Source organism: Echiichthys vipera (assembly GCF_963691815.1).
Source record: "Echiichthys vipera genome assembly, chromosome: 1".
Classification (NCBI taxonomy): domain Eukaryota; kingdom Metazoa; phylum Chordata; class Actinopteri; order Perciformes; family Trachinidae; genus Echiichthys; species Echiichthys vipera.
Window position 1 is genome coordinate 25,224,544 of NC_139826.1, and position 20,686 is coordinate 25,245,229.

General features: G+C 39.4%; 1 protein-coding gene across 1 annotated transcript in view; it reads right to left on the reverse strand.

Annotated features, from left to right (window-relative positions):
* rras2 (RAS related 2) overlaps positions 1 to 16,527 on the reverse strand; it is a 28,015-nt gene extending 11,488 nt beyond the window's left edge. The window contains exon 1 of the mRNA XM_083915645.1: positions 16,147 to 16,527. Within this exon, the coding sequence (XP_083771771.1) occupies positions 16,147 to 16,248 (102 nt within the window). The 5' untranslated portion in view covers positions 16,249 to 16,527. The remainder of the gene's footprint in view (positions 1 to 16,146) is intronic.
* Positions 16,528 to 20,686: the final 4,159 nt, after the last annotated feature.

Sequence of the window (20,686 nt, forward strand, 5' to 3'; positions counted from 1 at the left end):
ATACACTGTGCATGCTTATAGTATAGGACATACATCAAAAATGTATAGTCGCATAAGTATCTAAGCCTGGCTTTCTCTTCAAAGATTTCCTCTGAAGGTTCAAATGTTTTCCTTTCTACATATGATAATGAGTTATATCAGCAGACACAAAGCTGATGCTGATCTCTTTTTTGTTGCTTTGCTATGTTATAGCTAAAGTTGTAGCGTGTGCTGTTAGCCTAGCTCCTGGGCAGTGGTGCTAATGTTGCTAATTCCGTATACGCCAGCTAGATGGATGTATCTCACTCCCCCCGACGTCACATCAATGCCATTTTTTGGTAAGAGGAAATGAGGCGGAGTCAAAGTCTGACAAGAGCATCTGTGTATCACCTTCTGTCCCCAAACAAGCACAGATTTAACCTTTGCCAAACCTCTTGGGTTTGACTCTGAGCAGCTGTCAGTAATCAAACAGCCACCATGAGGGTTTAATGTTAAACAGATGAAAGTGAGGACCAATTCCTTTGCATTTTTATACTGTCCATCCTCCTCCATCATCACCATTCTTTCCATGCGTCACAGGTCACACAAGTGGCACAGGAGTTTGTGTGAGGAGCATTGTTTTGTTGAGTACTTAAGAGCGCTTGAAGTAAGAAATAGTGGAAAAAATAAGACAGAATGAAAGGTTTAAGCGAGAGGGAGACTGTAGGCAACACGAAGAGGTAGAGTAGAGAAAAAGAGGGGGAGGGAAAGGCATTGACTTCCTGTGAAAACGCCCACTTTTCCCATGAGCTCATACAAACCAGAAAGGTCACTGATTCAATACCTAATACACAAGGAGAGAAAGAGAATATTCAATGTGTCCACGGCCTTAAAGGGCCACCTGGGAGCCTTCTGTTAAAGCTGGGAAAGCTTCAAGACAAGGATATTGCTGCAAAGAATTACTTTAAGTTTTGTTTGATGTTATAGTCATTTCTTAAAACTCTGCTGTAAAGCTAAATGATCATATTTTATGTTTGACATCCACAGTAATAACACTTTCATTGAATGTTTACAGATGAAGAATGCAGTCTGGGTGTAGTACTGAACCTTGGCTTGATGCCAAATTAAATGAACCCATGCACATCACTCCTACAAGCACTCTTCCTCCTAATGTGCAACAGATCAATAACTTGTCCCTTAAATCATTCTCTTGTCCTTAAATGCCAGCCAACCAGGGAAATTCTGCCCCACAAGACAAACCCTTGGCATAGCCCTGACATCCATCTAGAACTCTGACTTCACTGGAAATGCAGATCCTGCCACCCTAAAGTTAACAGATAATAAGATATTTATTATAAAGCATCATTAATTGAGGCCAAAACTATAAATAAAAATGATCCAAGTTGTTAAAAAAATGCTCTCAAAAAGGATTTCATATTGATTCTTGTTAATCAGTGAAGATCAATTATGTTATCTCTGGACTTTTGGACAAACAGGAGGCCCACATACACCTAAACATTTTTTTAATGTGCTAGTAACATTAATCTGCATAAACAAAATGCAAGGACTTAATAATGTTTCAACTATTATCAGTCTTCTTTAGGGCTCACCTTTACCTTTGTGGACTTGCTGAGATATTGGGTACGACAAATGAAGTGATGTGATTATCAGACAGGCTGTGAGCAAATCCCCAGTTTTGGCCTTTTTTTTTTTAAGTGAAAACAAAGGTGAGTTAAAACTATGGCCTTAACTGTCCATTGTAAATGCTGGGGCTGCAATTGGTGCTCTAAAATATAATAAAAAGTCAAGACATAGTGACAACATAATCGTAATTTTTCAGTGCCCAAGGTGGTGTCTTCAAATGCCATTTTATCCAACCTGATATTCAGTGTATGAAAAAGCAACAAGCAGCAAAATCAGAAAAGGCTCAAATCTGTGTTGTTGTTTTTACTGGAAAAATTATTACGGTTTCATTTTTTGTCAAAAGATTATTCGATTGATAGACTAATCGTGTAAGCTCTGGTAAATGTCGTTGTAAATTAGATTTGGCAACAACTGTACAACAGCTGTACCTTGGAGGCTACTGCCCCAGTAACAAGCCACTGTACCCCTGAAGGTACAAATTCAGCTAATTATTTCTGACAGATTCCCAGCTCCCTGTGGTTAAGCTGCAGAGTTAAATGTCATTCTAACAGATGACACGTCATAGTCACGTCCACTAACATTTCTAAAATACCTTTGTCATTTTAATTTGTTGCCGTTATTCAAACACAACTAAATTGTACTTCGTTTTATTAAAACTATGCTGGAGTGGATGTACCAGTGTTTCACAATGAAAATAAGTTATATACAGTATGTGTATGGCTGTAGAGGTGGGATAGCACTCATGCAGAGAATAAAGCAGAGGATAAATGTCCCACCAGTCAACCCCCTGCTCTCCTGTAACCTCTCTGGCATTAAGACTTCAATCGCCCTGCTAAATATCAACGTGTGCTGGACTCTGAACACTTTTGAACCCGCTCAAAGTGGCAAAATCAAAGAGGTGCCATTTAAAAAGGCTTTTTTTTCAGACGATCACTTGACTCAAAGCCGCCCGTTTGCTCTGTAGTGGTCACACAACAAACTATCTGCGTTTCATAAGTACACTTTGTTGAATTATAAGTGGAAAGCTGTGTAAATACTTTAGAAGCCCACAAACTGATTAAGCAGAACAACACAAAGACGGAGAACTGTGTGAACCGCCCTTATTGTTCTAGCTGATCATGTGACATGACTAATGTCCCCCTTTCCTGCATTAAGCCTTCTCTAAGTCCGGCCATTGATGGGTTATCGATGCCGTTTTCTCTACAACCCTTCCTTGTTTTGCTTGGAGAGAAAGAAAATAAAGACATATTTTGATAAGAGTTACACTCTAAAAATACACCCCCCATTTTTGATACTTTGACAGTATTTCTATAGCACCACAAGCTGCTTTTTTATCAAAGAAGACACAAGTATATCATGATATACTCAGACTCAGTACTCAGACACAATCTCGTTGTGACAGACAGCATAGTGTTTGCGTATGTTTTTGTTTTCATTCTAGGCTTTATTCTTCTTCCTCCGCTTGTATTGGTGCCGAAGTAGTATTGCAACAAAGCTTTACTGTGACAGCTCAGTCAGAGGACACCAGCTACTGCCGAGTGGCTGTGTGGACAGAGACACTACTGTGTGACTTTCAAAAAACCCGTACAAAGTCACTCAACAGTGTGGCTCACAGTCCATAGTCTATGGTTTTCTGGAAAACCGTATGACTGACCGCATAATGAGATGCCGATCAGCTGATGGAGAACACTCAGAGAATCCAAAGAGTTGGTTTAACAATAAAATTATAGAAGTTTTATAATCTAGATCTTAAATACCAACAATTGCCATATTACACCACAGCAAATAATTAATATGAAATAATATAATTATAATCTGCTGCAAACTACTTTAAAATGACCAATTCTCTCCAAAAACACTACAAAAAGATTGAACTGTACAGCACCTGCAGAAATGAATTCATCTTCTCCACCTTCTCCCCTCTCTCCTGGTACAAATGCTGAGTGTGTATTCCTGCACCAGTGTACTTTGCTGCAGACTATATTTCTTAGCATGGGGTAATATGTCAAAGGAAATGGGGCCGCTCACTGGCTTCATGTCAGATACACAGCAGCAGCATTACTGTTGGGTGCTTTTAGGCAGTCCTACAACACAGGCAGCAGAAATGTTATTACTGGAGCAGGCAACTCCTCACAAATAACACATAATGGACATCTTCTCTCTCTGATGGTTCCTTCCTGCCTGTCAAGTAGCCATCATCAAAAGTAATTTTATGTGGGTATAGAAAATGATCATAATCAACAATTGTGTGTGTTAAACCCTTTTAAGAAGGCAAATATGGATGGATGAAAAATTAAATGAAAAACTTGAATAAATAAACGTAAGGAATAGAGATGTAGAGCAAGCCCGGTCACTAAACAGTTTGATGAGTATAAGGATGATATTAATTGTATGTCACCAAAATGGCTAGCTTGTCAACAAGGTGAACGTCTTTTGTGTGTGCGGGGTCTAAGCTGTAGCTCTACATGCTTTAACTAGCTTTAACTAGTGAGAGGACAATGATTTGGTTTGAAACACACACAGATTATTTTTTTTGCCTCTTATATGCCTTTAGTTGTATGTGTTGTCTCTATATGGGAGGTGCCTGCTCTAACCCCTGAGCCTCCGGCTGCCCCACCAAACACACTTTTTAGGCAGCTGTTGACTTGGTTTTGCGTCGGCGTGTGCCAATTTAAAAGTATGCATTGGGCTTGCCGACACCAACTGGTCCTGAAAATACAGTCACATTTGTTGAATGTGTTGGATCAGTATATCAGTCACACAACAGCTGTGTCATTGACTCAACCCCACTCAGATATTCCTAAATGTATCTACACATGTACCTGATGGTTAATGAACAGCCCTTCTGATTACGATATGGTGTCTTATCAGCGGGAGAGGGACTGAGAGGACCCACGAGTCACACTCGGCCATTGTCGTCAGCATAATTTGGACAGTGAGTTGTGCTGTACTGTCACCTGTTGAGGGGTTGTCTCATTCCGTGCCTCACCTCCCCCTGATGGACAGCAGGTGCCCCGCAGGCCTCTGGATGGTGTCTGCATGAGACGTGCCAAATGTCCACCAGCTGCCTGGCAGGCAGCTCAGGGCCCAGCATCAGCGCTAAGCACAGATGTATAAAAAGAACCATTCATAGCTTTCTTTCAACTAAGCTGCATGAAAAATGTACCCTTACGTACACACAATAGAACTATTTTAAATTACAGTATAGACAATGTTCAAGAATGGACTGATGACAACATTGTATATAAAACCAACACTTGCATCAGTAGTATGCTGATTAAATATAGGCTTGTCACATAAAAAAGGTGAACATAAATTAGGAATGCTAAATGTTAAAAGGTGGTGGGAGCGGGTTGCTAAAATAAGCAGCATGTCAGTTTCCCATAGCCGGAGTTGTTGTTATATGACTCTGAGATGTGAGACCTGATACTGTGGCCAGTTATTCTGAAACAGACAGATGTGTGAATACAGAACAATAGCCAAAAAACAACACAGAGGAACTCGCTGCCCTCTCTGTCTGCTGGACTATCTGAGGGACAGTGACCGGAAAATAATGAGGGAAATCGCAGGTGAATATAAGGGGGAAATATTTCAGGCTGTCTACGATAAAATAAACACTTTGTTGACTAACATTCATATCATTTTGCCTCATCAATTAGTTTTTGTAAAACTGTAAAACTGAGTTTCTCCGCAAAGAATCATGCAAAAGCCCCTTTAAATCATGTGTTTATCAGAGATGTGCTCACAAGTTTCTCATAAAGGTTCACAAAAAAGGACTAATCAACTGAGGAAATCCTAGTTGACTGAGACCAAAATGACAGATTAGTCAGCTAAATGTTAGAACTTCAAATATATGCATAAACAATCGCTGTATGCCTCATAGTGGTCTAATTAAATCATCATTTATACCATTTTATATGGTAAAATGCATGAAATTGAACATCAAAATACACTTTAATTACAAATCATATTTTGATTATACTAGTGTTGTACGTTTTTGTAATAACACACATAAAGTTGGAAAGTAGCAAGTATAAATCTTTTTAGATCAGCTTCTCAAAGAGAAGGTTGTTGTGTAGAAAACAGCAACTGAATCATTCTTTTTTTTAAATCAACATAAGAGACAAGATGCACTTGATAAAAAGTATTGACTTTTTCTAGATTAAAATGAATTTGTTAAATTACATTATAAAGACAATCTAAATAAAAAAAATATCAAAAATCTTTAATCTTTACAAAATCTTGATATAATAATGGAGAAATAAAGCTAATACTACCATCTACATCAGAGGTGTCCAGCCCTGCTCCTGGAGGGCCACTGCCCTGCATGTTTTAGGTTTCGCCCTGCTCCAACACACCTAGTCTAATGATTTTCGAACCTGTGACAAGCTTCAGCTGCTTGATAACAAGCACATCATTAGACTTAGGTGTGTTGGAGCCGGGAGAAACCTAACTCTGACTGACTGTCCCTGCTGGTGGTGACTTGCTGGGTCTATAGCCTGAATCCATGGGGCTACCTGTAGGGTCTCTGTGGTCAAATCCCCCAGTGTTTTCTTTGTAAACAGTATAAATGTATACAGAGGAAACAAAGCTTTGAGGAGAAATTTGAGACGACAGACAGCGTCTCCTTTTAAACACGTTTGGCTCTATTGGAACATAATGCTGTCTTATATTTCTGCCTTGACTGTTTTTTCTGTCAAAGATTGATTAAAAATAAAGTTAATGAGTGGTTTGACGTAACTGACAACATCAGCTGATTTCAAATCTGTGTCATTTAGACCCCCCCTGTTAACCTTGTGAGCTCATGTGGAGTCTTGTGATTCTTGCTGACAGAGTTGGGTTTGTTACTCAAAAAAATTGTATAAATTACTCATTACTCTTTTCAAATGTATTATTATTATTGCTGTTTTATTACTCCCTACTAACAGTTTTTTGTCATGCTACATGTGATATTACTTTTTCCTTAGACCCCACAAAATGGAAAATTGCGTCCCTTTCTCTTCAATGTCAGACCTCCCATGTGCGCTTCTAGTTAAATCGGTGGTAAGCGCATTTTTTTCTTAGGTCTATGATTCCATAAAAGTTACAGGCTGGATGAGAAGCACACCTGATCCAAACTGATAGAGGACACGTTTGGGTTTTTTTTCCTTCTTGAAGCTAACTTGTTGTTGATTACATGCATGTGCGACCGTTACAAAAGAAATCCAGGGATCCAGGGATCAGATTGGATTGTTGGGGGTGATATACTACCGCTCACTGATGATGTTAGCTACAGCGTTACAGGCAAATTAAAGGTTGTGAAAACATGATAATTTAAAAGTTTTGGTACTGATACTAGAACAACCAGACTTGACTTTTAGGCTATGACTATAAAACATAAAAGCTCTCTGCTCTTTAGGTAGTTTCTTACTTACTGACTTGTGCCTACATGTTACAGTATTCAATGGTATTATCTTCCTTGTAGAGAGACAGAGAGAGACACAGAGGGAGAGGCAGGAGGGGCTGAACGAATCATCTGATCTCAGATCTGTTATCGTGCAGGTAACATTCTGGATCACAACTTCCACTCCAGCAATCAATACAGCAGAGAAGATGCCTCGGGAACTGTAAATGGGAACTGGTATAGAAAGCATCTGATCACAGACACCATGCAGCTTAGAGTAATGTTCTAATCTACACCATATCTTTTGATATAAGTTACACTCACTGGCCACTTTATTAGGTGCACCTGTCAAACTGCTTGTTAACACAAATTTCAAATCAGCCAATCACATGGCAGCAACTCAATGCATTCAGGCATCTAGACATGGTCAAGGCGATTTGCTGCAGTTCAAACCGAGCATCAGAATGGGGAAGAAAGGTGATTTAAGTGACTTTGAACGTGGCATGGTTGTTGGTGCCAGACGGGCTGGTCTGAGTATTTCAGAAACTGCTGATCTACTGGGATTTTCACGCACAACCATCTCTAGGGTTTACAGAGAATGGTCCGAAAAAGAGAAAAGATCCAGTGAGCGGCAGTTCTGTGAACGCAAAGGCCTTGTTGAAGCCAGAGGTCAGAGGAGAATGGCCAGACTGGTTCGAGCTGATAGAAAGGCAACAGTAACTCAAATATCCACTGGTTACAACCGAGGAATGCAGGAGGGCATCTGTGAACACACAACACAACCTACTTTCTAGCAGATAGGTAACAGCAGCAGAAGACCACACTCACACTTTATTAAGCACCAGGTATGCCTAATAATGTGGCTGGTGAGTGTTTATAACCTTTCTCTAACATGGAGCATTCTAGCCATTGTGTGAGTGGATGAGCTGGATCAATGAATTCCAATAATCACTGGTTTATAATTTTTTCTATTTATTGTTGTTGTATATATATATATATATATATATATATATTAGTATAATGCACATATTCTATTCCAAATGGGAGCGACGGTAGTTTAACCAAATTCCCCCCAAGGGATCAATAAAGTATTTCTGACTCTGATTGGCTTGAGGAGGTAATCTTTCTGTCTTGCCACATAACAAATATGGTACAGCCCCAAGTCAGGAAGAAACATCTTCTTTTACTGAACACAGAAATTCTTTTGTTAACGGTAATGTAACATAACTCATAAAATACAACATTACAAGCAAAATCGAGAACTAATTAATAACAAACAAATATGAAAAGGGAGACATTCACAAAATGAGGAAGCACACTTAGGAAGAAGGTGAGTGTTTTTTCAACATTGGTTGTGTGTGTGTATGTGTGTGTGTGTGTGTGTGTGTGTGTGTGTGTGTGTGTGTGTGTGTGTGTGTGTGTGTGTGTGTGTGTGTGTGTGTGTGTGTATGTTCGTGTGGGGTGTGTGGGATCCAAGCCAACTTTAGTCAACTTGTGTGAACAGGTCATTTAAAGTCAGACACGAAACAGATAAAAAAGGGAAGGTGAAATGGTAGTGAAGTGTGTGTAAAGCCATTTGTGTAACAGTAAATCTACTCCTATAAGTTCTCTGTTCTATCATTGACATAAAACACTGATACAACATACACTGGAGATCAAAATTAGAGAACGAAAGTGCCTTGGTTATTTAAAAAAACAAGACATGCTAGTACAGCAGTGGTATAGCCACAGTGGATATTCTATCAAATAATGAACAATAAAAAAATAACAGTATTTCAGAATAAATCGACTATTAATAATTCGTTCTCTAATTTAGATCATCAGTGTGTATCATGAGAATCGAATCACAAAAACACACAGTAATCCGGTTGTGCCTAATGGTGTAGTAACATCTTTATTGAACTTTGAGCTATTTCTGATCAAGAGTAGTCTCCCTCCCTGGATACTCATTAGTTTCTCATTAACTCGGAGCGAAAGGGATGACCTGCAATCTCTTGAGCTTTCCCAGATGGTTGGGAGTGTCTTTACAGATCCCAAACTCCCTTTTGCGTGAACATTCTTCTGGTGTGCTGCATGGCATTTTTGCCAGATTCAAGTAAATTACCTCAGCAACGGGATTGTATTCATCAATGTATTCAAACAAGCCTAAAAACATAAAGCCTCACTAGTGGCCCTTAATGCTGCTTCTGTTGCCATGTTGGAAAAACCAGTGGCTGAACTGCGTTATGGTGATATTAACATCATTTGGACGTCGCTTTACGTTATGATATTAGATCAGCAATTCCCAACTGCTGAAAGGTAAAATAATGTAAAATTATATTTTCGTCAACGAACCCTGGCGGCTTTTTGCGAAAGAGTGAAATAACTGATTCTGTTCCCTGTTGTAAAAGGCCGCCTGATGGCAAGGTAGTTTTCTGTAAAAAATGTATTTTTTTACATATTTGCTGACACTGTCTCTATATCCTGACAGTGAGGCAGACAATCTGTGAAAAAGTAATGTATCTTTACCTCCATCTTCTGTTCCTGTCTGCTCCCAGCGCTCTCTCTCTGTGTTCCTAATGGCATCTGCTAGTTTCCACCGTGCCTGAGGAAAGGCAACGAATCAGAGCAGCAGAGTCTCTGATGCAGTGTCAAAGACTGCTCTTAACCCTCATCCAACTGTGAAACTAGGCAGTGCTGATCAAATATTAATCCTGATCCTGTTGCTGTATTGCCCGTGTGTATTAGTGTACCGTTTAAGTGTAAAATGAGAAACTTTGTCATCAAGTCAAAACTAAACCAAGCCCCGCCCACCAGTCAACCAGCTGTACAAACAGTACACTAATATAGGTTTCTGAAAACACTTTATGCGAGAAATATGCAATACAGTTACATAATATCATTCATATATATATATATATATATATATATATATATATAAAATGTCATATTTGATCAGCACTGTCTAGTTTCACAGTTTTATCGGAGTTCACAAGCAGTTATTGATGCTGTGTCAGGGATTATTCCCCCTCTGATCGGTTGTCGATCAGGTGCAGAAGATCTAGCAGATGACATTAGGAGCAGACAGAGAGAGGTTAAGATACGTTATTATTTCACAGATCGTCTGTCTTATTGTGCGGTCGGGAATCGGATATAGTGAAAGTTTCAGTAAATATGGAAAACCACTTCAGCTAAGTGGCTAAAATACATTTTGCTGTGTGGATCCATCCAAAGCAGTACATCGATTATATTCTCCAAACGTGCCGACCGCCATCCCCAGTAGGTCATACACTGACTCTAGATAAATATCTCCTACAACCCTACATAAAAAAGATCTTAACTATCCCTTTGAAATCCAGAAGGAAATGACATATACCCTGTAGTACAGCACTGTGTCATAACCACTCTAATGTCCATCTGTTTGGTATAACTCTTGGCAATTGGGTACTACTGCTGCTATAATACGCCAACTTTCAAACACTTCAGAATCCTGACCATACAGTTGACTAACAAAGGAAATATGATCTTGTTAGGTATGTGTGCTCTGTACCCCACAACCTCTGTTGCTTCAGTGCTACACAGCCACCAACCAAAGGCTTGCCCAATTCATAACTGATCAGTCACACAAACCGTATTTAGAAATACACTTATTATAGGCTATATCTGGCTAGAGTTTGATGTTCACTGAGGTCCGACAAGTAAAGATATATAATTAAGTCTGTATATTTGCATGGTGACATCTGAAAGAGAGAAAGATTCACATAGAAGGAGAGCTACAGCAAAGAAGACGACGAAATGGACAGCTAAGGGCAATTTCCGAAAAGTTCTCTTCAAATGTTTTCTTGTCACAGCAGAATTATAGTCCTTTCAGAGGAACACTGGGACGCAGGATCAACTTGCATCTGAGGTGGATTTTAATGGGTCAATGCAAGTTATCCGACCCTGTTCATGACCCGGGCACATCTGATATTGTTTTGGTATAAGTGGAGAATTAATGCGTCTCTAATAGCACATATTAAGTTACTTTATAATTATTAAACAATTTCTAAAATCCCTCTGAACAACTTTGCAATTAACTCCTCTTAAATATAATAATTATAAACTTTTTGTATAGCACCTTTCAAAACAAAGTTACAAAGTGCTTCACAACAGCCAAAGTAAAAACAGAATCCAATAAAAATGAAAGCATAATAAAAAAAGAACATAAAAAATCAATACATAAACAATAGGATTGATTAAAAGGCATGCATATCAAAAGAGTTAATTAAATAAATAAATGTAAATTCTGCTCTTCTCAATCTTTACACAGCTTGGATTTTTTTCATAAGGAGACTAAAGAAGGAAATTCTAGTTAGTTAAAGTTACTGAACCAACGCAGGTGGAACTTGGCTTCAACAGCAGCACAAGAGTCAAATGAGGGTAAAGGGTGGCGGTGGGAAAAGGGAAATAAGGCAGAGTCACATTGACTTTGTGGTACAATGCTCAATGCAAGCCAGCTATTGTTATAGGTTTTTACTGGAGCACACGTAACATGAAACATATTAATGTGAGTGTAGCACCAGCATCTATACTCAACTGAATGTTAAAATGAAATGACCTACTATCAAAAGGATGCATTTTAAGCTATTATACTGTATACTGAATGCAGAGAAGCATGCAGACCACAAGTCATTGTCTTTCATTTTTGTTGCACGCTGATATTGCCACCCGGGTGGATGATTCACTAACAAGGTGACTGTGGTGAAACCATTCACAAAAGCAGCAGGTCTACAAGAATTGTTTCCTTTTCAAATTTTGTGTGATAGACACTGCATGCAATTTTCAAGAGCCGTGCTTTTTTTCCCCCTCTATAGGTGACATGGCGCTGCAGAAAGGTTTTTATCCTGCATCCAAATATTGATAGTTATTTTTTATATATTTAAATGGATTTTTTTTTTTTTTTTTTACTTTCTGGTTAGAATTCCTGTTGTGAAAACAATTAAAGGGCTCATCAGCTCTAATTGGGGTTTTGTTCTGTTAGAAATCAACAGGTAACCCTCCTACAGAGTTAAACAATGGACTCTCATCACCTGCCCTAACATGCACATGCAAAGAGCTTACTGTCATATGGTTCAGTCTTCTATTACAAATAAAAGATATTAACTCCCTTAAGGGAGATGAAGAAATGCCGATCAGAATATAAATGTTACACATAGCGGTATGGCATGTGTCATATCACTGAGCCAGACAGAAAGCTACAAAATGCCTGCATCCAAAAAAGGTCTGAGAGTATGCCGTGCGTGTGGTTACATACAACTTAACTTTTAAACTTCACAAATGCACAAAGGTGTTGGCTGCAAACAGTTCTAGTCTAACCACCTGTGGCTGTTTTTCTGAGAAATGCACATGAAACAACGAACATTCAACTTTCAACACTATTATCATTACCGCACCTTGCCTCCACATGCCCAAGGAGAGCTGTCCTTATAATCCATATTTATTCTTTTCAATTGCTACTCATGGAAACATTCCTCTGAAATGAACGCATTGTAGGAATATAAGAGAGAGAAAAGGGGTCACTCATGCGTTTTAGCTGTAAATCAAGCTGAGGTCGACAAAAATTGTCAACTAATCAGTCAGGATGTTTTGCTCTCATGCATGAATCTCCACTGCCAGGGGCTGCCACCACCCTAATATCAGCAAGTATGTGAGCAGGCAACACCATGCTTTTCATCCAGTAGATCAGATCACACAGCGTCTCATCATAAAGCACTTTCATTCCAGGACCTTCTTTGGTTACTCTGCTTAAATGAAGTTTGTTTTTGATGTGATATTATTCCTGGGGTAAAAACAAACCTACAGACACACACACACACACACCACCCCACATGCAGTCTTCACGTGGTAAGTGTGAGTCATGTTTTCCCTTACTTGGGATGCTTCCTCCCTCACAGACGTCACATTAAAACAACACACTGTGTTCCACAACTTTTGTCAGATGACTCAATGTTATGTCATCCCAATGCTATCTCAGCTTGAGTCAACTGCTCGGCATTCGAGGGGACAGCAGCTCCCAAGGACCTGCCACTGTGTTATTGGTAGCGACATCATCTTTTATCGTCCGACTCCCAAAAATCCCTGCTTCAGCACAGCAGTTTTTGTTTTTATTTTTTGTCTTTGCCTCTGCTCAGCCCCCTCTTGATTAACACTTGGTAACGAAGCTCAGCACTTTTGAGAAATGACTGAAATGTCGGTTTAAAATCAGGTATCAAAAACTCAGGCATCAAAAGTTGACATTAGATGATTCAAAGTCTTGTTCTACCTATTTGAGCACATATTTCCAGATGTAAGTTCTAATTTTTTTGTGGCCAAAGATTTTATACGGCTGCTTAAAAAAATTGAATGATTTGGTATTATTTTAGTATTTTGGTGTATTTACTCTACCTTAAATAGCCTTATTTTTACTGGGCTATTTACAATATTATTAACTACTTGATGACAGGATATCAATGGCCTCACCGGTAGTCTTGTTCACAACATTAAACAGTTTCTAGTTGATGGAAACCATATCCATAAGAAATAAAGGCAAATACTGTTTCGCAAGATTGTTAGTCAGCAGCCGTTACAAAAACAAGTTTTAAAAAAAAAAGGTTTTTGGGTTGTGAAGAGACTTTCGACACTTTCGATAGCACTGTCTTACCTTGAAGAGAACTTACAGGAGGCCTGGTCTAAACTGTCAAATGTATTTTACAACACATGTAATAAAAGTAACACTGCAATAATTCTTGGTGAAAATTACACAAGTACACAAGTACTTAATGTTTTTGGCAAAACACATAGCACTGACACCGACACACGCACACACGCAACAGGTCATGTTTTTCCATACAAAAGTAGAAGGTCCTAAGAGCAGCAGTAGAGGGACTTCCTTTTGCCGAAGGGCTAAATTCCACATGGTCTATGACCATTAACCCACCCAGGCTGACTCAGACCCCCCACCCCCTCAGCACTCAACATAGTTCTGGGGGAAGGCCTCGACTTCACAATCAGCTGTTAGGTCTTTCCCTAGGCAGGCAACTTCTAGAAACTTCTGAAGAGGATGCGTGTTCTCCTCCTGCAGTCAACATCTCAATCTGTCTCCTTTTCACAGCAGCAGCCAGTGGCAAAAGAAAGTATGAGAGGAAATGTGTAACACTGAGGACAAAATACATATGAAGTGGATGTTCAAGCCAAATCCGAACATCAATCCTGAAATAAATTACAGTATACAATAGTACTCTTTATGGTTTACTTCTCTGATTCATTTAATGCAGGAGCACGATGCAGACAGCTTGATGATGTCTTCTAGGTAGTGTTGAACTCAGTCCCCCAACAGAAATATGTTTAATTGGTTGATCATTGGTGGGGCTGTTGATTAATTTGACAGGAGACTCTTTACTAAGTCTGTTAGCATGTAAATCCTCCTTAATGCAATGATAAAACTATATTTGCAGATATTATGTATAATCTTCCATCTACATACATTAATATCTTTTACCTCAAAATTAACAGCATGTATTAAATTAACTGTAATTGAAAACTGCTCTAGTATCCCTGAAATCAGGCAAGTTGCCTGAGGACTTAAAGTCCTCTACATTGTCAACCAATTCTAGAGAAAATAAAGAATAAACAGTAAGTATATATATATATATATATATATATATATATATATATATATATATATATATACAGTGCCAGTCAAAAGTACCAGTCAAAAGTTTGGACAGTGTGTGCGAACTGTATGTATAATGTGTATATATATTTTTTTCTTTTTACCAATATACCAATAGATACCAATTAATACCAATATTTCTGGTACAATACTAATGTTATCACAATGTTGTTAAATCGAATAAAATGCCTTGTGTGTGTTTTAACGCTCCCCTACTTCAGGTCAGTAAGCTATGGCAAAAATCTGTGCCACAGCAATCTGATCCCTTTTTACTTGGTATGCAGTTAATGAGCTTTTTGAGTCCTCATTAGACACAACTCCCCCCAAAACACATGCACACACTCACAAGCTTTTCACCCCCACTTTAAAAAAAAAAACGTGTACCAGCCCCACTATTGTCTGACATTGTGGAGACATGCAGCTGCCTGCAGTCTGGTCAGTAACACACTGACAGGAGGGGGAAACACACAAGGCAAAGGGCAAAGTTTGTCATCTCTTTCATACAAGTGTGTGTGTGTGTGTGTGTGTGTGTGTGTGTGTGTGTGTGTGTGTGTGTGTGTGTGTGTGTGTGTGTGTGTGTGTGTGTGTGTGTGTGTGTGTGTGTGTGTGTGTGTGTGTGTGTGGGCTTGCCTAAATGACTATTATGAAAGCCTGGAAGGTCAAAGCAAGGCAGGCTAATCTGCAGTGTGCTGGAATTCAACCAGGGACAGATGGAGGTAACTGTTTATGCTTTTATATGTGACACAGATGAGTTTTCAAGTATAGTTTGCCATAAAACTCAAGACATCTCTCAGGGGGGATGGACGTTTATCTCTAGGAATATGTAGCCGATTATTACACCTGAACACTAAGTTAATCATCATCTTTCAATGGGCATTTTGTGCGGCTGCCTGCAGTCCTACGACTATTCAAACCTGATGGATTTACTCTTCCTATAGTTCACATATTTCTCATGAGATTTGTTACAGTTTGGAGGCTCTTTCAAAATAAATTGAAAAGTGCATTTCTCTCTGAGGGCATTTGTTCCTGCAGGGACTAATGGGAGTTTTGTGCAACTCCTTTATTAACTTAACATTCTTCTACTTTAAGTGTCTGGCTCTGTAGACCATCACAGACTAAATCCTCTACTTTACTTTGCAGTTTAAAGTTAATTAAATAGGACAACTCTGGAGCCACTTTCCTTTCTCTTTTGACTAAAAACTGCAAAGTGGAAGTGGAGCTCTCGGATAACGTCGTCGTGTTAAAGTGACAGCCGTGCTTCCTCGTTTAATTCACAAAATAAGGCTCCTCGCCACCTCGCCCTCACATGTTCTAACAACCCTTTCGGTAAGTATTGTTGTAGGCCTCGGTAAAGTATTGCATACCCCTGTGTGCGTTCCCGTGTCTGGCCTCCCCCCCCTTTTTTTTTTTTCTTTCGCAGTGTTTTTGGGTTAAAGCGAATCCAAAGCCCAGGCTGAATTCAAGAGAAAGGGGTGCACGCCACACTACTGACCTGAATAAACTGGATGGTCAGGGCTGATTTCCCGACTCCGCCGCCTCCGACCACAACCAGCCGATACTTCTCCTGCACCGAGCCGTCCTTCCAGCCTGCCATCGAGAACACTTTCGCTACGCTCGCCCGCTGCCGGAACACCAGTGAGCAGCAAAACACTCACTTTTTTTTTTCCTCTCGCCCCTGTAAACTGAAGAGGCCCTGCAGTGTAAAGAGACCGGAGCGTATAGATATGTGCAAAAAAAAAACAACCAACAACCCAAAAATGACTCGCCGGTGTTAGTCCGTTAAGTGCACGGCTATGTAGGGAGGGATCTGCGGAGCTACGGGCGCCTGTCCATACGCCTGACCGTGTTTCTGCCTCGACACCACTGCGATGTTCGAGCTGTGGATCCGGATAGGAGCTCAGTGATCATCAGCCAGACCAGTACTAATGTCTGGCGCTAGGGGCCCTTCTACAGGCTGTGTGTGTGTCTGCCTCAACACCCCACCTACAGCACGCACACGCACGCACGCACGCACACACACACACACACACACACACACACACACACAGCCTATTTTCTGCAGTCACATTCCTGTCCTCAAAAGCAAAGCCTGCTTACTGTAATAGCAACCAATTATACAGTGGCGATAAAGACGTCCCACGTGCAGCAATCATTATAATGCAATCATCCAGTCATATAAACTGTGATTTAAGTATATCTTCATGTGTGTTATATAGACCAGCCCCCCCCCCAACTACACACACACAGACACACACACACATACTATGCTATAAACAAATTTACATATTAAAGATTTGAACTGTGAACTATATTAGGCCTACACAGTGAACTGTCTATTGCACCCAAACACACACCAAACACACAGACATGAGCATATCATAAAAATGACAAGTTTTATTATTATTGTCATTATTATTATTATTATTATTATTTTGTTCCTGCAAGTAGGTTTTTCCCATTATTCCGTAACAGACACTTTTTCAGGATGCAGATGTCTAAAATCTACTGCTTCATTGACATATGCACCGATTTATTGTCTGTATTGCTCGATGGGAAAAGCACAAATTGATTCAACACACCAGACAGCTAACATTTATTTTTCTACATCAGGTACTCTCCAGTAAGGCCCAGTAATTACTGTAAATGTCAAAAGGGGTAAATCGGCATCCTTCATTCATTAGAACATTTAGCAACGCACAGGAAGATACATTCATCCATTAAATTTGAGTAATTGTCACATTAGAGTATAAACATTCTGCACAGTCTTAACAATGTAAGACATGATCACAATACACAGCACTTATCATTGCCAGCACTAAAATGGGCTAAAATAAAAATTGAAAATTGTCATTGAAAATGGCAAAGATGGCATTCAGCCTCATATGCAGACTTACTTCAGCTTATCTAAAATGACAGACTTTACTTTAGTGTGTACAATCATGACTTGTATTATGTCAACATGTCAGTTATATGCCATGTTATGACAAGTATTGTGCAGAATACCACCACATTGTCTGCTTTGATACCAGTGGTGCCACCTAGTGTCAAAAGAAAGAGTCTGGACGTGAAATAGTGCACTACAGTGTTCTTCCAAATCTTGATAAAGAGTGTGCAAGTGAATAATAAAGGTTTCGGACATTCATACTATTTATTAGTTAATATCTACAGTACTGAGAGTGATGCTAAAGCTTCAGTCCCACTAATTTGGACTTACAGTACTAAGTACAGGCTTGTTAGCAGTTTTGAATGCTATGGAAAAATAATTGTTGCATAATTTCTTGGAATAAAATGCAGGATATGCATTAATATATATATTAAAAAAAACATAACAGTAAAACTCCAAGTCTGTAAAGATATACAGTATTACATAGGTAACTTAGAGTATGAAAAGCAGAAGTGACTTTGACACTGGGCTTGATGCAAAATACAATAAATTCACCATAAATTCACCATTCCACAGACACAGAACAAATCCCTTTGAATATATGAGGAATTAAAGAACGGTATGTCTACATGATTAGCTCATCAAAATAGAAAACAAATACCAAAACACAGGGTCCAAAAGCTCAGGTCAGGGTATGGAGTTGTGATTGAAATAGCCGAATTATGAGTAATATCTGCCATAAATCCAGAGAGGCTGTAAGATACACACACACAGTAGCCTGGCTGGGACAGTGCAGTCAGATAGCCAACAGTTTAGTTTCACAGCTGAAGTGTTGACCTCAGAGCCACCTTTCATCCTTTATCAAAACCCCTGGAGAGATATATTTCACAGATATTGCAAATGTATGACCTCCCTGACCCTTTAATATGGCATATTCCCAGAAATGTCCCTTTACTCATACATTATTAACAGGAGGGCAAGTGAAATATTTAACTCTGTGCCAGCACTAATCCATCTCCATCTTATTATCACAGTGGCAGTAAAACATACACATGGCTTTGAGAATATTTTTGAGAGTATCTGACATCACTGCAATATATTATCCTAAGTTAATAGAAATCATGCTCCCGCCAAAGATATGTGTGCATTTAAGAGTCTTTGATTCGATCAGTTTTGCACTGAGCAAGATATCACAAGAGGCATCTGTGATATCTTGCTCAGTGAATTCTAATTAGCGCCTGGAGCTGTGAAGCTGGACACAACAGGATCTCCAGGCAGGAGTCCCTTCTCTTTGGGACACAACCACCTTTGATTAACATTTCTTTTTGAAATCAATTAAACATCTGCCATCCTGCCAAATGTACAGCACAACTTTACAGTAGAAACAACTCAAACCATAGAATCACAGAGTATTCATCCAACAATATTTCTATATTTAGAAATTGGGCATCAAGACCATCTCATTTACTTTATCTCCCATCTTTAAAGGTCCAAATTGCCTTCTTTGAAAATATGTCTATTGACACAATTAAACTTCAAGTTATTTTTTATCAAAATGTCATGTCACACACTACTAAGGTGTGGGGAATATGCTGTAAACTAAGAATGCATGCAAAAATGGAAGGGTTCATAGTTTATTTTCATCCATTATCATCAAGCAGTGACTTAACAGAAGAGAAATCTAAACCAAATCAATATTTGGTGTGACCACCCTTGGCCTTCAAAACAGCATCAATCCTTCTAGGTACACTTGCACACAGTTTTTGAAAGAACTCGGCTCATAGGTTGTTCCAAACATATTGGAGAACTAACAACAGATCTTCTGTGGTTGTAGGCTTCCTGAAATCCTTCTGCCTCTTCATGTAATCCCGACAGAGCCGATGATGTTGAGACCAGGGCTCTGTGGGGGCCATCACTTCCAGGACTTCTTTTCGCTGAAGATATTTGCTTGGCCTTGTTTCCACGTCGGAGGTTTGGCTTTGTGGCTGCAACTTTTCTATGAAGACCACTTCTGGTCAGACTTCTCCGGACAGTGGATTGGTGTACCTGGGTCTCACTGGTTTTTGCTAGATCTGAGCTGATGGCACTGCTGGACATCTTCGATTTCGAAGGGGAATAAGCCTGATGTATTTTTTCATCTGCTGCAAGTTTTCTTGGCCGACCACTGTGTCTATGATCCTCATTGTTGCCTGTTTCTTTGTTCTTCTTCAAAAGAGCTTGAACAGCACATCTTGAAACCCCAGTCTGCTTTGAATTCTTTGTTTGGGAGAGACCTTGCTGATGCAGTATAACTACCTTGTGTCTTGTTGCTGTGCTCAGTCTTGCCATGGTGTATGACTTTTGACATGAAACTGTCTTCCACAACCTCACCTTGGTAGATAGATAGATAGATAGATAACTTTATTTATCCCTGAGGGGAAATTAGGTCATCGTAGCAGCGGTACAGAGCAATCAGAAGTACTAAAATAAGACAAAATATAAAATACAAAATATAAAATACAAAATATGAACAACAATAAAATAGCAGAGTAGCAGTAGCAGTAGCAGAGTTTGGCTGTTCCCATGGACATAGAAAAAAGATGGCTGCTTCGGCTGTTTCTCACCCCGTTTTAAGCCTTCTACCATAGGAGTAATTTATGGTAAGGATGGGCGGGTTGCAACCAATAATCTGAACCACCCACCACAACCCCCCAATATGATATCTTAATTATTGATAATGATTGTTACGTATTATAAACACAACAATGTGGTAGATTTTCTCAATTTAGCAGGAAAAAATAGTGACGTTTGTCTTTGCCCCCTCCCACTCGGAGATTTGGTTTGCCCACCTCAGACCTGTGCGCCCTTCCTGTCTCTCTCGGTCTCTGTGTATCATAGACTGTATAAAAAGGTGTGTATGGAGCACCAATGGGGGTATGATGACTGCACAAGAGAAAAAGAAAGCCCAACCAACAATTTTAAGTTAGGCAAAAGAATAAAAATAGCGTCCAAACAGTAGATTTGTTACTGCTAGGGATCCATTTGGGGCAGAATACATTTGGGGCCAATCACACGCCTCCCTGATGGTATTGCATGATGGATAAGTATCTGCCTGTATTTCTCAGCATTGAGGACATCATTAATCCTGACCAAAACTCCAACTCCATTT